The following is a 15240-nucleotide window of genomic DNA, read 5'->3' on the forward strand; positions in this document are numbered from 1 at the left end:
TAGCAACAAAAATTGAAAACTGGAAATGAGCTTAAGTACAAATAAAGTTTATTTATAATATATAAGTTGATTTAGAATCACAATAAAACATTAATAAAACAACTATGAAACACAATAATGTAAAGTTTACAGTGGATTCAGAAAGTATTCAGACCCTTTGCTGTAGCACTCCTAATTGTGGGCAGTTGCATCCTTTTTGCTTTAATTATCCTTGAGGTGTGTCTACAACTTGATGTGATTCCACCTGTGGCAAACTGAATTGACTGGATATAGTTTAGAAAGGTGCACATCTGTGTGTATAAGGTCCCACAATCCACAATCCATGTCAGGACAAAATCCAAGCCCTGAACCAATGCACAGTAATTTACGGTAAGTTTATAATTAAGCCTGAATCTAAGTGTCCACTATTTAAAATAAAGTAATGAAAACTCTTACAAACCGATAGTGCAGGATTCAAATCACTGACGAAAAATCCTAAAAATATGAAATGATTTCTTCTTAACTTCTGCTTATTTCATTTTCTCTATTAGTAAATGGTTTATGCATTTCACCCAAAAAGCTGCACAATGGTAATAGTAGAGAAAAATGTTATTTTGTACATATATATAAAATCCCTGTTATAATTTACCAGAGTCCAAGGTGACATCTTCAAATGTCTTGTTTTGTCTAAAACCCCAAAATATTCCATTTACAATTATATAAAACAGATATACATACACTTTGCTTGTTTGCTTGATATGTATCACAGTCAAAATACAATCATGTATAGATAATTTCATTTCATGGTTAATACCAATTATCATTTTTTTTCCCTGAAAATCATTTTGAGTACCCTGAGCATTACAAATCATCTTTTTAAATCAATACCTCACTCTCCTCTTACTGCTTCATCCTCTATGATGTTCCTTTCCTCCTTTGGGCCTTTGACTGTCTTATGGTGATGTCATGCCAGGTATTGGACACATGCAGGTCAGGTAGGCGATGATCAGGTCTGGTTTCCACCTTCCCTCCTCTGTCTTTTTCCAGATTCCTCCAGATTGTGGATCTTTTCTCTCTCTGTGCCGAGGCCTCCTGTAGCATTTCTCTGGTTTCTTTGACAACTAAGATACTAAATGATGTCATTTCTGGGCAGCCTTACTTAACCTGAGAGTATAACATGGTTTGCCCATCTAGGACCTGAAGGGACCAGGCCACAATCCTGTAAATGAAGGGACTGTGTGCTGTTCCATTGTTACAAAGACTGTAACTGGTAATATCTTCAGTGGGAGTTCATTCATGGTGCCGATGTAAGGAAACAGCCTCTCAGTGAAGGTGTGTGTGAAGGTGTGTATGTGTGTGTTAGTATCAGGATCAGAGAATGACAGTTTTCCTCTGTTCCAGTCCAGATGAACTCTGATCCTCTGTAGCTTCTTCTTCACTGAGAGAACTTTATTAGAGAGTGGCGGAGAGATTGCTGTGTATTTTCCATCAAGGAGACTTATTTCCCAGTATCCAGTTGGTATTTGTCCCTTGATTCCAACAGATTCATTTACCACACCCACACCCCAGAATTTATCATGTCTAACCTCAACGTCCCAGCTGTGAGTCCCAGAGTTAAAGCCCTGAGAGCCCAGGACACAGGGGTGATGGTCAAACCTCTCTGGGTTTTCAGGAAGCTTCTGTTTCTCTCCACGTCTCACACTGGTCAGATCTTCAGACAGGATAAGGTTTGGCTGAGCAGTGTTTGGATCCAGAATCACAGGAGTGTAGGAGACCATCTCCTTCATCTTGTTCCAGATGTTGAAGGTCAGGTTGCCCAGGTGTTTGGCCACATCTATCAGAGCTCCTGAGACCAGCTCTGGATCATCCAGCAGGGGGCACTGCTGGACTCTTTTCACTGTAGCCTTGTAGTTCTGCAGGAATGAGACGTCTTCAGCTCTCAGCTCCTCCTCTGTGGCTCTGATTGTGTCTGACAGAGCTGCTATCTCTCTGCTCAGAGCCTTTATCTTCTCCTTCATCATCTGATTCTTCTGCTCCTCTTCCTCCCTCAGAGCAGCGATCCTGGCCTCCTCTTCCTCTTGTAGAAACTGTCGAAGCTTCTTAAACTGCTCCTTAATCTGTCTCTCTGTGTCTCTTGCCTGGACCTTAATGTGTTCTGCTGTTTGATCACAGTTTCCTTTAACTTTGTTAAAAAGCTTCAGTTTCTCCTCTAAGATCTTCAGGGATTTCTGGAGCTCCTCTTTGTGATCATGTGCAGCTTCATCGATGGGTTTGAATCTGTGGTTGTTGTGTGTTTTTGAATCTCTGCAGACGAGACACACCGGCTGCTGATGGTCCAGACAGAAGAGTTTGAGTTTCTCAGAGTGCAGACTGCAGAGATCCTCAGACCCTGCTGAAGCTCTCTGATCTCTCTCCAGTAAGAAGGTCTCACACAGGTTCTTTAATGCCAAATTACGAGGAGGATCAATGAATAAATGTGTTTCCCTACAAACTGGACACTCCTGAGTTTGTTTTCCTCTCCACCAGCTCCTCACACATTCTTTACAGAAGCTGTGGCTGCATGTCAGGACAACTGGATCGTTAAAGATGTCCTGACAGATAGGACAGGAGAGATCGTTTTCTGATTGAGAAAACATTTTGTCTCTGTGTGACGCAGAAAACACAGCAGACAGGGGAAGTTCCACAGTCTCGAAAGTTCCCTTAAAGTTACTTTCACTTTGAGTCGTAGCTCCTCTAAAACTCTTCTTTATAATGTAGAATCAGCAGAAGGTTGAAGTGGCAGTATTCCAGTAGTCCAGTAATCCCAGTGTTTCCAGTGTTCCCAGTATTCCTTCTTTTATGTGGCCTCTCTCTGTGGAATTCCTGAGTTTGGTCTGGAGGTGAATCTTGAACGCACTGAACAAAAAGGGCAGCGGTGCTATTTAACCAACGTCACATAATGCCAACAGTTTTGGAAAGCAGTATGCACATACTGCACACACCCATCTGATGCACATGACTCCACCTGAGGTGAACATGCCTTTACATGAGTTTGGTGGCAAACAGTGGCGTCATTGAGGGTAATAGTGAAACTAAGTACTCAGGGCCTAGAAATGGAGAGGGCCCTCAGAAAGCCTGGAGTTAAAAGATTGTTTTTATCTGCAATTTTGAAATTTCAGATTATTAGCATTGTATTTAAACTATCAAGTGTTGGCTGAATAAATAGTTTGACCAACTATTTCTTGTATTTAAAACATTATTAGAGCCTCTGAGGGGCCTAGTGTAGTCTGCTCCTGCAGTAGGGTGGGCAAAAATGGTTCCAAATGGGTCTTCAGACGCTGTAATTGTGCTAATACTAAGGAATTTGGGTGAAGTTGATGCTATCATGTCACTTAAATGTCACTTAAAAAATAAAATCAGGCTATCAGAAGAGAAAAGAAAGAAAACAATCAGGGAAAGCAGCTGTTGACAATAGTTAGCTTCTTGACAAATGAAGAAGCATTTCAGTTTGAGAAACAACCACAGAGAGTGAATCAGTGCATGTTCATAATCACCATCTTCTCATGTTACTGAGGATGTTAGACAAGCTGAGCTCATAAAGTAGCTACTAAAAGTTATTTTAAGTAGTCATTTGCAGCAGTTCACACTGAAAAGAGATTTGTAACATCAGGTATTACACAATATTATGCAATTTTAAGATGTTTGTAATATACAATGATTCTCAGCAACTTTTGAAATATGATCAGTTTACTATAATGTTTTGATCAGTTTTACAATTGTGTTTATAAACATTACTGATCCAAAATAAGGTTTAAAAACTTAGATTAAGTTCATGTTAATATTTAACTTTACTTCTTGTATTAAGATCATTCAGTCAGTTTGAGAGTGATAGCAGGTTGTGATCTTCTGTTTTCAATTCAATACTGGGGCCAATTGTTTGTCTGTATTTGGATTGTGTCTTCAGGTCTCTGAAGTTGTATTCAGTGATGTCTTATTTAGTTGTCTTTGATTATGAAATACAGTCAGATAGTAAACAATTCTTTGTGGAGAGGCAAGCAGACAACAGACACAGAGGAACATTATCATCACATCCGAGTCATGTTTGTGTCAACCTGATGAATTTTTATACAAAAAAATTGATTAGTGCAACTTTAATCAGTCATAGAGTATATGTTGATTATGTCTCGATGCCTTGGTAAACTCAAGATCTTCTTTCTTTCATCATGAAAACTATGCGCTTCAATGCCAAACTGGTTACTGATCTGTAAAAAGTGAACAAAATGTAAAACGCTTTTTGTAACAAACTGCAATTCATCAAGATCGTTTACAGTTATTTGAGTTAGATAATAGACTGCATTGGGGATATTCTACTTAAAAATAATATATTGTTTTACCATGTTTTTCTTTTGTTCTAATGTGTCTTAAAGAGTAAGTTAACACCCTCTGAAAATCCTGTTTTTGCCGGTTGTTTTTACCAGTCAACATGCTACTGTTATAATGTAACGTTCAGCATGTTAGCATGCTAACGCACTAAATCTAGCATGTTCCCATCCACTGCAGAGACCCAAGGGTTACATTTCTGGCAGGGTTACAGTCGGCTTCATTGTGCATTTGACTCAACATCAATTGGTGACTCAAGATGAAGGGTTGAAGCTCATCATTGAAAGCAGATAATAAACGCTTAGCATGTTAGCATGCTTTTAGCATTCATCTCAAGCTGAGACTGTTGGGAATTCACCCTTTACTTTTAGAAGTATCCTGTCATGAACTGACATATGAGAGAAAACTTTGTTCGGCACCTCCAGCATCTTTATTATTCATCCTCAGGGGACCATGAATGTCTGAACCAAATTTCATGGCAATCCTTCTGAGAGTTGCTAAAATATCTCACTCTTCACCAAAGAGTTGGACCGACAGACTCACTGATAGACCAACGTTGTTGAATTTAACATCAGATGTTTTGAATCATGTGTATTAATTAATATAAGAAGAGTTTGTTTGATACACATTCAAATGGAGATGAATTAGCTCTTGATTTGTTTCATTATTGTTGTAAAAATTAATCATTTTAATGTGCAACAGGGATGAAGGAGTCGCTTGATACAGTCAAAAACAAAACAAAACAAAAACCTTTGCTATTGAAGGTTTCTGGAGCTCCTCGCCACAGTCGTCCATGTTTTTGTCAGTTCAGATGTACAGAGGTCAGTAATAATGTGTCTTCTATATTTGACTTATCATGACTGACCATGAACACATGCAGCAGTTGAAATCAGCCGTCTGTCTGTCCAAATAATCAACAACATTGATCTCTGAACTGAACGCAGTAGCTCCTAATTGTTACGCAGTTAGTGACAAACAGTATTTAGAACACTGAACATACAAAGACTTTGACTGTGTCTGAATGAATGAAGTTAATTCTTGTAATGAAGTCTTTTTTTTTTTAAAGAGAATAATATACTGACCACATCCACAGCTCGTCTCGGCTCATTTTTTTTTGGATCCACTCCTCTGATTTTACTCATGAAGATCAGTTTACTAGTCATGGTTATTCTACTCAGCCTGTGAGAACAGCTGTCTAATGTCTAGAGCTGTAACTAACAATTAGTTTCTTGATTAATCGATTAGTTGTTTGAGCCATAAAATGTCTGGAAATGTTGAAAAATGTCAATCGCTGTTTCTCAAAGCCTCAAATATCTAGTTTTATCCTGACCAACAGTCCACAACCCAAAAATATTCACTTTACTATCACAGAGGACTAAAGAAACCAGAAAACAGAAACATTTGAGAAGAATCAACCAATCATTGCAGCTCTAATAGTGTCCTCTTTGGTTCTGGAGATTATAAATATATAATAAAAAGCCTGAATTACAACCTGGAGGTGACAAGTTTGAAAGATTAAAAAAAAACATAGCTGGTATATTATTTTTTTCTGCGAGGGCTTCAAGCAGCTGTGGTTGCTAATTATTTTTAGATGAATATAAACATGCAGTATAGGAACCTAAATATGAGCAGCATTATTTACTTTATGAAAACTTGTGATAGATAAAGACGTCGAACAATATTCTCAACGACCACAGCTGCTCTCAACTTCTGTAATTTACTGTGGAAGCATATTAGCAACAAAAATTGAAAACTGGAAATATACAAATAAAGTTTATTTATAATATATAAGTTGATTTAGAATCACAATAAAACATTAATAAAACAACTATGAAACACAATAATGTAAAGTTTACAGTGGATTCAGAAAGTATTCAGACCCTTTGCTGTAGCACTCCTAATTGTGGGCAGTTGCATCCTTTTTGCTTTAATTATCCTTGAGGTGTGTCTACAACTTGATGTGATTCCACCTGTGGATAACTGAATTGACTGGATATAGTTTAGAAAGGTGCACATCTGTGTGTATAAGGTCCCACAATCCACAATCCATGTCAGGACAAAATCCAAGCCCTGAACCAATGCACAGTAATTTAAGGTAAGTTTATAATTAAGCCTGAATCTAAGTGTCCACTATTTGAAATAAAGTAATGAAAACTCTTACAAACTGACAGTGCAGGATTCAAATCACTGACAAAAAAACCTAAAAATATAAAATGATTTTTTCTTAACTTCTGCTTATTTCATTTTCTCCATTAGTAAATGGTTTATGCATTTCACCCAAAAAGCTACAAAATGGTAATAATAGAGAAAAATGTTATTTTGTACATATATATAAAATCCCTGTTATCATTTACCAGAGTCCAAGGTGATTTCTTCAAATGTCTTGTTTTGTCTAAAACCCCAAAATATTCCATTTACAATTATATAAAACAGAAAAACAGGAAAACCTGGCATTAGAGAAGCTGGAAACACTTTGCTTGTTTGGCATTTTTGCTTTTATGAAGTTAAAGTGACACATTTTATGTATTAATCATTTAATTATTATATTCAATTATTATGTAGTATGAAATTAGGACACAGTAAGTTAAAAAAATATAAATTTAAAAAATAGACAATAGGAGTTATAAAACCTATGCTTAGAAGATTTTTGTGATGGTACTTTTTTTTTGCAGCAGTAAGGCTCCGAGTGTCCCATTATCATCACAGTTTGTCCCAGAACACTTATATACATCACTCCCTATTCATTCATATACAGACATTTGCTGTGTTGAAAAACTGTGGACATACTGGTAAGAAAAAAACCCTCAAATTGGGTAAAACATCCTTTGTATAATTACATATACAGCATCATTATATGAACATTAATCAACATAATCATAGAATTATGAATAAGTAATTTGCCATTTTAAATCACAGTCACAATACAATCATGTATAGATAATTCCATTTCATGGTTAATACCGATTATCATTTTTTCCCTGAAAATCATTTTGAGTACCCTGAGCATTACAAATTATCTTTTTAAATCAATACCTCACTCTCCTCTTACTGCTTCATCCTTAATAATGTTCCTTTCCTCCTTTGGGCCTTTGACTGTCTTATGGTGATGTCATGCCAGGTATTGGACACATGCAGGTCAGGTAGGGCGATGATCAGGTCTGGTTTCCACCTTCCCTCCTCTGTCTTTTTCCAGATTCCTCCAGATTGTGGATCTTTTCTTTCTCTCTGTGCCGAGGCCTCCTGTAGCATTTCTCTGGTTTCTTTGACAACTAAGATACTAAATGATGTCATTTCTGAGCAGCCTTACTTAACTTTAAAGTATTACATGGTATGTAATACACATGGTATGCCCATCTAGGACCTGAAGGGACCAGGCCACAATCCTGTAAATGAAGGGACTGTGTGCTGTTCCACTGTTACAGAGACTGTTACTGGTAATATCTTCAGTGGGAGTTCATTCATGGTGCCGATGTAAGGAAACAGCCTCTCAGTGAAGGTGTGTGTGAAGGTGTGTATGTGTGTGTTAGTATCAGGATCAGAGAATGACAGTTTTCCTCTGTTCCAGTCCAGATGAACTCTGATCCTCTGCAGCTTCTTCTTCACTGAGAGAACTTTATTAGAGAGTGGCGGAGAGATTGCTGTGTATTTTCCATTAAGGAGACTTATTTCCCAGTATCCAGCTGCTATTTGTCCCTTGATTCCAACAGATTGCTTTACCACACCCACACCCCAGAATTTATCATGTCTAACCTCAACGTCCCAGCTGTGAGTCCCAGAGTTAAAGCCCTCAGAGCTCAGGACACAGGGGTGATGGTCAAACCTCTCTGGGTTTTCAGGAAGCTTCTGTTTCTCTCCACGTCTCACACTGGTCAGATCTTCAGACAGGATAAGGTTTGGCTGAGCAGTGTTTGGATCCAGAATCACAGGAGTGTAGGAGACCATCTCCTTCATCTTGTTCCAGATGTTGAAGGTCAGGTTGCCCAGGTGTTTGGCCACATCTATCAGAGCTCCTGAGACCAGCTCTGGATCATCCAGCAGGGGGCGCTGCTGGACTCTTTTCACTGTAGCCTTGTAGTTCTGCAGGAATGAGACGTCTTCAGCTCTCAGTTCCTCCTCTGTGGCTCTGATTGTGTCTGACAGAGCTGCTATCTCTCTGCTCAGAGACTTTATCTTCTCCTTCATCATCTGATTCTTCTGCTCCTCTTCCTCCCTCAGAACAGTGATCCTGGCCTCCTCTTCCTCTTGTAGAAACTGTCGAAGCTTCTTAAACTGCTCCTTAATCTGTCTCTCTGTGTCTCTGGCCTGGACCTTAATGTGTTCTGCTGTTTGATCACAGTTTCCTTTAACTTCTTTAAAAAGCTTCAGTTTCTCCGTTAAGATCTTCAGGGATTTCTGGAGCTCCTTTTTGTGATCATGTGCAGCTTCATCGATGGGTTTGAATCTGTGGTTGTTGTGTGTTTTTGAATCTCTGCAGACGAGACACACCGGCTGCTGATGGTCCAGACAGAAGAGTTTCAGTTTCTCAGAGTGCAGACTGCAGAGATCCTCAGACCCTGCTGAAGCTCTCTGATCTCTCTCCAGTAAGAAGGTCTCACACAGGTTCTTTAACGCCAAGTTACGAGGAGGATCAATGAATAAATGTCTTTCCCTACAAACTGGACACTCCTGAGTTTGTTTTCCTCTCCACCAGCTCCTCACACAGTCTTTACAGAAGCTGTGGCTGCATGTCAGGACAACTGGATCATTAAAGATGTCCTGACAGATGGGACAGGAGAGATCGTTTTCTGATTGAGAAAACATTTTGTCTCTGTGTAACGCAGAAAACAAAGCAGACAGGGGAAGTTCCACAGTCTCGAAAGTTCCCTTAAAGTTACTTTCACTTTGAGTCGTAGCTCCTCTAAAACTCTTCTTTATAATGTAGAATCAGCAGAAGGTTGAAGTGGCAGTATTCCAGTAGTCCAGTAATCCCAGTGTTTCCAGTGTTCCCAGTATTCCCTCTTTTATGTGGCCTCTCTCTGTGGAATTCCTGAGTTTGGTCTGGAGGTGAATCTTGAACGCACTGAACAAAAAGGGCAGCGGTGCTATTTAACCAACGTCACATAATGCCAACAGTTTTGGAAAGCAGTATGCACATACTGCACACACCCATCTGATGCACATGACTCCACCTGAGGTGAACATGCCTTTACATGAGTTTGGTGGCAAACAGTGGCGTCATTGAGGGTAATAGTGAAACTAAGTACTCAGGGCCCAGACATGGAGAGGGCCCTCAGAAAGCCTGGAGTTAAAAGATTGTTTTTATCTGCAATTTTGAAATTTCACATTATTAGCATTGTATTTAAACTATCAAGTGTTGGCTGAATAAATAGTTTGACCAACTATTTCTTGTATTTAAAACATTATTAGAGCCTCTGAGGGGCCTAGTGTAGTCTGCTCCTGCAGTAGGGTGGGCAAAAATGGTTCCAAATGGGTCTTCAGACGCTGTAATTGTGCTAATACTAAGGAATTTGGATGAAGTTGATGCTATCATGTCACTTAAATGTCACTTAAAAAATAAAATCAGGCTATCAGAAGAGAAAAGAAAGAAAACAATCAGAGGGAAAGCAGCTGTTGACAATAGTTAGCTTCTTGACAAATGAAGAAGCATTTCAGTTTGAGAAACAACCACAGAGAGTGAATCAGTGCATGTTCATAATCACCATCTTCTCATGTTACTGAGGATGTTAGACAAGCTGAGCTCATAAAGTAGCTACTAAAAGTTATTTTAAGTAGTCATTTGCAGCAGTTCACACTGAAAAGAGATTTGTAACATCAGGTATTACACAATATTATACAATTTTAAGATGTTTGTAATATACAATGATTCTCAGCAACTTTTGAAATATGATCATTTTACTATAATGTTTTGATCAGTTTTACAATTGTGTTTATAAACATTACTGATCCAAAATAAGGTTTAAAAACTTTGATTAAGTTCATGTTAATATTTAACTTTACTTCTTGTATTAAGATCATTCAGTCAGTTTGAGAGTGATAGCAGGTTGTGATCCTCTGTTTTCAATTCAATACTGGGGCCAATTGTTTGTCTGTATTTGGATTGTGTCTTCAGGTCTCTGAAGTTGGATTCAGTGATGTCTTATTTAGTTGTCTTTGATTATGAAATACAGTCAGATAGTAAACAATTCTTTGTGGAAAGGCAAGCAGACAACAGACACAGAGGAACATTATCATCCCATCCGAGTCATGTTTGTGTCAACTTGATGAATTTTTATACAAAAAAATTGATTAGTGCAACTTTAATCAGTCATAGAGTATATGTTGATTATGTCTCGATGCCTTGGTAAACTCAACAGCTTCTTTCTTTCATCATGAAAACTATGCGCTTCAATGCCAAACTGGTTACTGATCTGTAAAAAGTGAACAAAATGTAAAATGCTTTTTGTAACAAACTGCAATTCATCAAGAACGTTTACAGTTATTTGAGTTAGATGTTAGACTGCATTGGGGATATTCTACTTAAAAATAATATATTGTTTTACCATATTTTTCTTTTGTTCTAATGTTTCTTAAAGAGTAAGTTAACACCCTCTGAAAATCCTGTTTTTGCCGGTTGTTTTTACCAGTCAACATGCTACTGTTATAATGTAACGTTCAGCATGTTAGCATGCTAACGCACTAAATCTAGCATGTTCCCATCCACTGCAGAGACCCAAGGGTTACATTTCTGGCAGGGTTACAGTTGGCTTCATTGTGCATTTGGCTCAACCTCAATTGGTGACTCAAGATGAAGGGTTGAAGCTCATCATTGAAAGCAGATAATAAACGCTTAGCATGTTAGCATGCTTTTAGCATTCATCTCAAGCTGAGACTGTTGGGAATTCACCCTTTACTTTTAGAAGTATCCTGTCATGAACTGACATATGAGAGAAATCTTTGTCCGGCACCTCCAGCGTCATTATTATTCATCCTCAGGGGACCATGAATGTCTGAACCAAATTTCATGGCAATCCTTCTGAGAGTTGCTAAAATATCTCATTCTTCACCAAAGAGTTGGACCAACAGACTCACTGATAGGCCAACGTTGTTGAATTTAACATAAGACGTTTTGAATCATGTGTATTAATTAATATAAGAAGAGTTTGTTTGAGACACATTCAAATGGAGATGAATTAGCTCTTGATTTGATTCATTATTGTTGTAAAAATTAATCATTTTAATGTGCAACAGGGATGAAGGAGTCGCTTGATACAGTCAAAAACAAAACAAAACAAAAACCTTTGCTATTGAAGGTTTCTGGAGCTCCTCGCCACAGTCGTCCATGTTTTTGTCAGTTCAGATGTACAGAGGTCAGTAATAATGTGTCTTCTATATTTGACTTATCATGACTGACCATGAACACATGCAGCAGTTGAAATCAGCCGTCTGTCTGTCCAAATAATCAACAACATTGATCTCTGAACTGAACGCAGTAGCTCCTAATTGTTACGCAGTTAGTGACAAACAGTATTTAGAACACTGAACATACAAAGACTTTTACTGTGTCTGAATGAATGAAGTTAATTCTTGTAATGAAGTCTTTTTTTTTTAAAGAGAATAATATACTGACCACATCCACAGCTCGTCTCGGCTCTTTTTTTTTGGATCCACTCCTCTGATTTTACTCATGAAGATCAGTTTACTAGTCATGGTTATTCTACTCAGCCTGTGAGAACAGCTGTCTAATGTCTAGAGCTGCAACTAACAATTAGTTTCTTGATTAATCGATTAGTTGTTTGAGTCATAAAATGTCTGGAAATGGTGAAAAATGTCAATCGCTGTTTCTCAAAGCCTCAAATATCTAGTTTTATCCTGACCAACAGTCCACAACCCAAAAATATTCACTTTACTATCACAGAGGACTAAAGAAACCAGAAAACAGAAACATTTGAGAAGAATCAACCAATCGTCGCAGCACTAATAGTGTCTTCTTTGGTTCTGGAGATTATAAATATATAATAAAAAGCCTGAATTACAACCTGGAGGTGACAAGTTTGAAAGATTAAAAGAAAAACTTAGCTGGTATATTATTTTTTTCTGCGAGGGCTTCAAGCAGCTGTGGTTGCTAATTATTTTTAGATGAATATAAACATGCAGTATAGGAACCTAAATATGAGCAGCATTATTTACTTTATGAAAACTTGTGATAGATAAAGACGTCAAACAATATTCTCAACGACCACAGCTGCTCTCAACTTCTGTAATTTACTGTGGAAGCATATTAGCAACAAAAATTGAAAACTGGAAATGAGCTTAAGTACAAATAAAGTTTATTTATAATATATAAGTTGATTTAGAATCACAATAAAACATTAATAAAACAACTATGAAACACAATAATGTAAAGTTTACAGTGGATTCAGAAAGTATTCAGACCCTTTGCTGTAGCACTCCTAATTGTGGGCAGTTGCATCCTTTTTGCTTTAATTATCCTTGAGGTGTGTCTACAACTTGATGTGATTCCACCTGTGGCAAACTGAATTGACTGGATATAGTTTAGAAAGGTGCACATCTGTGTGTATAAGGTCCCACAATCCACAATCCATGTCAGGACAAAATCCAAGCCCTGAACCAATGCACAGTAATTTACGGTAAGTTTATAATTAAGCCTGAATCTAAGTGTCCACTATTTAAAATAAAGTAATGAAAACTCTTACAAACCGATAGTGCAGGATTCAAATCACTGACGAAAAATCCTAAAAATATGAAATGATTTCTTCTTAACTTCTGCTTATTTCATTTTCTCTATTAGTAAATGGTTTATGCATTTCACCCAAAAAGCTGCACAATGGTAATAGTAGAGAAAAATGTTATTTTGTACATATATATAAAATCCCTGTTATAATTTACCAGAGTCCAAGGTGACATCTTCAAATGTCTTGTTTTGTCTAAAACCCCAAAATATTCCATTTACAATTATATAAAACAGATATACATACACTTTGCTTGTTTGCTTGATATGTATCACAGTCAAAATACAATCATGTATAGATAATTTCATTTCATGGTTAATACCAATTATCATTTTTTTCCCTGAATATCATTTTGAGTACCCTGAGCATTACAAATCATCTTTTTAAATCAATACCTCACTCCTCTTACTGCTTCATCCTCTATGATGTTCCTTTCCTCCTTTGGGCCTTTGACTGTCTTATGGTGATGTCATGCCAGGTATTGGACACATGCAGTTCAGGTAGGCGATGATCAGGTCTGGTTTCCACCTTCTCTCCTCTGTCTTTTTCCAGATTCCTCCAGATTGTGGATCTTTTCTCTCTCTCTGTGCCGAGGCCTCCTGTAGCATTTCTCTGGTTTCTTTGACAACTAAGATGCTAAATGATGGCAGTTCTGAGCAGCCTTACTTAACCTGAGAGTATAACATGGTATGCCCATCTAGGACCTGAAGGGACCAGGCCACAATCCTGTAAATGAAGGGACTGTGTGCTGTTCCATTGTTACAGAGACTGTTACTGGTAATATCTTCAGTGGGAGTTCATTCATGGTGCCGATGTAAGGAAACAGCCTCTCAGTGAAGGTGTGTGTGAAGGTGTGTATGTGTGTGTTAGTATCAGGATCAGAGAATGACAGTTTTCCTCTGTTCCAGTCCAGATGAACTCTGATCCTCTGCAGCTTCTTCTTCACTGAGAGAACTTTATCAGAGAGTGGCGGAGAGACTGCTGTGTATTTTCCATTAAGGAGACTTATTTCCCAGTATCCAGCTGCTATTTGTCCCTTGCTTCCAACAGATTCATTTACCACACCCACACCCCAGAATTTATCATGTCTAAACTCAACGTCCCAGCTGTGAGTCCCAGAGTTAAAGCCCTGAGAGCTCAGGACACAGGAGTAATTATCAATCCTTTCTGGGTTTTTAGGAAGCTTCTGTTTCTCTCCACGTCTCACACTGGTCAGATCTTCAGACAGGATAAGGTTTGGCTGAGCAGTATTTGGATCCAGAATCACAGGAGTGTAGGAGACCATCTCCTTCATCTTGTTCCAGATGTTGAAGGTCAGGTTGCCCAGGTGTTTGGCCACATCTATCAGAGCTCCTGAGACCAGCTCTGGATCATCCAGCAGGGGGCGCTGCTGGACTCTTTCCACTGCAGCCTTGTAGTTCTGCAGGAATGAGACATCTTCAGCTCTCAGCTCCTCCTCTGTGGCTCTGATTATGTCTGACAGAGCTGCTATCTCTCTGCTCAGAGTCTCAATCTTCTCCTTCATCATCTGACTCTTCTGATCCTCTTCCTCACACAGAGCAGCGATCCTGGCCTCCTCTTCCTCTTGTAGAAACTGGTGAAGCTTCTTAAACTGCTCCTTAATCTGCCTCTCTGTGTCTCTGGCCTGGACCTTAATATGTTCTGCTGTTTGATCACAGTTTCCTTTAACTTTGTTAAAAAGCTTCAGTTTCTCCTTTAAGGGCTTCAGGGATTTCTGGAGCTCCTCTTTGTGATCCTGTGCAGCTTCATCAATGGGTTTGAATCTGTGATTGTTGTGTGTTTTTGAATCTCTGCAGACAACACACACTGGCTGCTGATGGTCCAGACAGAAGAGTTTGAGTTTCTCAGAGTGACGACTGCAGAGAGCCTCAGACCCTGCTGAAGCTCTCTGATCTCTCTCCAGTAAGAAGGCCTCACACAGGTTCTTTAATGCCAAGTTACGAGGAGGATCAATCAATAAATTTCTTTCCTTACAAACTGGACACTCCTGAGTTTGTTTCTCTCTCCACCAGTTCTTCACACATTCTTTACAGAAGCTGTGGCTGCATGTCAGGACAACTGGATCATTAAAGATGTCTTGACAGACAGGACAGGAGAGATCGTTTTCTGATTGAGAAAACATTTTGTCTCTGTGTGACGCAGAAAACACATC

General features: G+C 38.5%; 3 protein-coding genes across 3 annotated transcripts; all 3 read right to left on the reverse strand.

Annotated features, from left to right (window-relative positions):
• Nucleotides 1-50: 50 nt before the first annotated feature.
• On the reverse strand, nt 51-3033 carry LOC137182226 (E3 ubiquitin-protein ligase TRIM39-like). Its single transcript, XM_067588554.1, has one exon. It carries the CDS (start codon nt 2613-2615, stop codon nt 1170-1172), a length of 1446 nt encoding a protein of 481 aa, XP_067444655.1. The 5' UTR covers nt 2616-3033; the 3' UTR covers nt 51-1169.
• A 4426-nt stretch (nt 3034-7459) lies between these two features.
• On the reverse strand, nt 7460-9192 carry LOC137182227 (E3 ubiquitin-protein ligase TRIM35-like). The gene has a single exon (XM_067588555.1). The coding sequence runs from the start codon at nt 9136-9138 to the stop codon at nt 7693-7695; it is 1446 nt and encodes a 481-aa protein (XP_067444656.1). The 5' UTR covers nt 9139-9192; the 3' UTR covers nt 7460-7692.
• A 3448-nt stretch (nt 9193-12640) lies between these two features.
• Nucleotides 12641-15217, reverse strand: LOC137181054 (E3 ubiquitin-protein ligase TRIM39-like). The gene has a single exon (XM_067586405.1). The coding sequence runs from the start codon at nt 15208-15210 to the stop codon at nt 13765-13767; it is 1446 nt and encodes a 481-aa protein (XP_067442506.1). The 5' UTR covers nt 15211-15217; the 3' UTR covers nt 12641-13764.
• Nucleotides 15218-15240: the final 23 nt, after the last annotated feature.

Source organism: Thunnus thynnus, chromosome 4 (assembly GCF_963924715.1).
Source record: "Thunnus thynnus chromosome 4, fThuThy2.1, whole genome shotgun sequence".
NCBI classification, from domain to species: Eukaryota; Metazoa; Chordata; class Actinopteri; order Scombriformes; family Scombridae; genus Thunnus; species Thunnus thynnus.

Excerpts from the sequence above, each read along its gene's own strand:
- LOC137182226 (XM_067588554.1), bottom strand. The coding sequence starts at position 2,615 with ATGTTTTCTCAATCAGAAAACGATCTCTCCTGTCCTATCTGTCAGGAC.
- LOC137182227 (XM_067588555.1), bottom strand. The coding sequence starts at position 9,138 with ATGTTTTCTCAATCAGAAAACGATCTCTCCTGTCCCATCTGTCAGGAC.
- LOC137181054 (XM_067586405.1), bottom strand. The coding sequence starts at position 15,210 with ATGTTTTCTCAATCAGAAAACGATCTCTCCTGTCCTGTCTGTCAAGAC.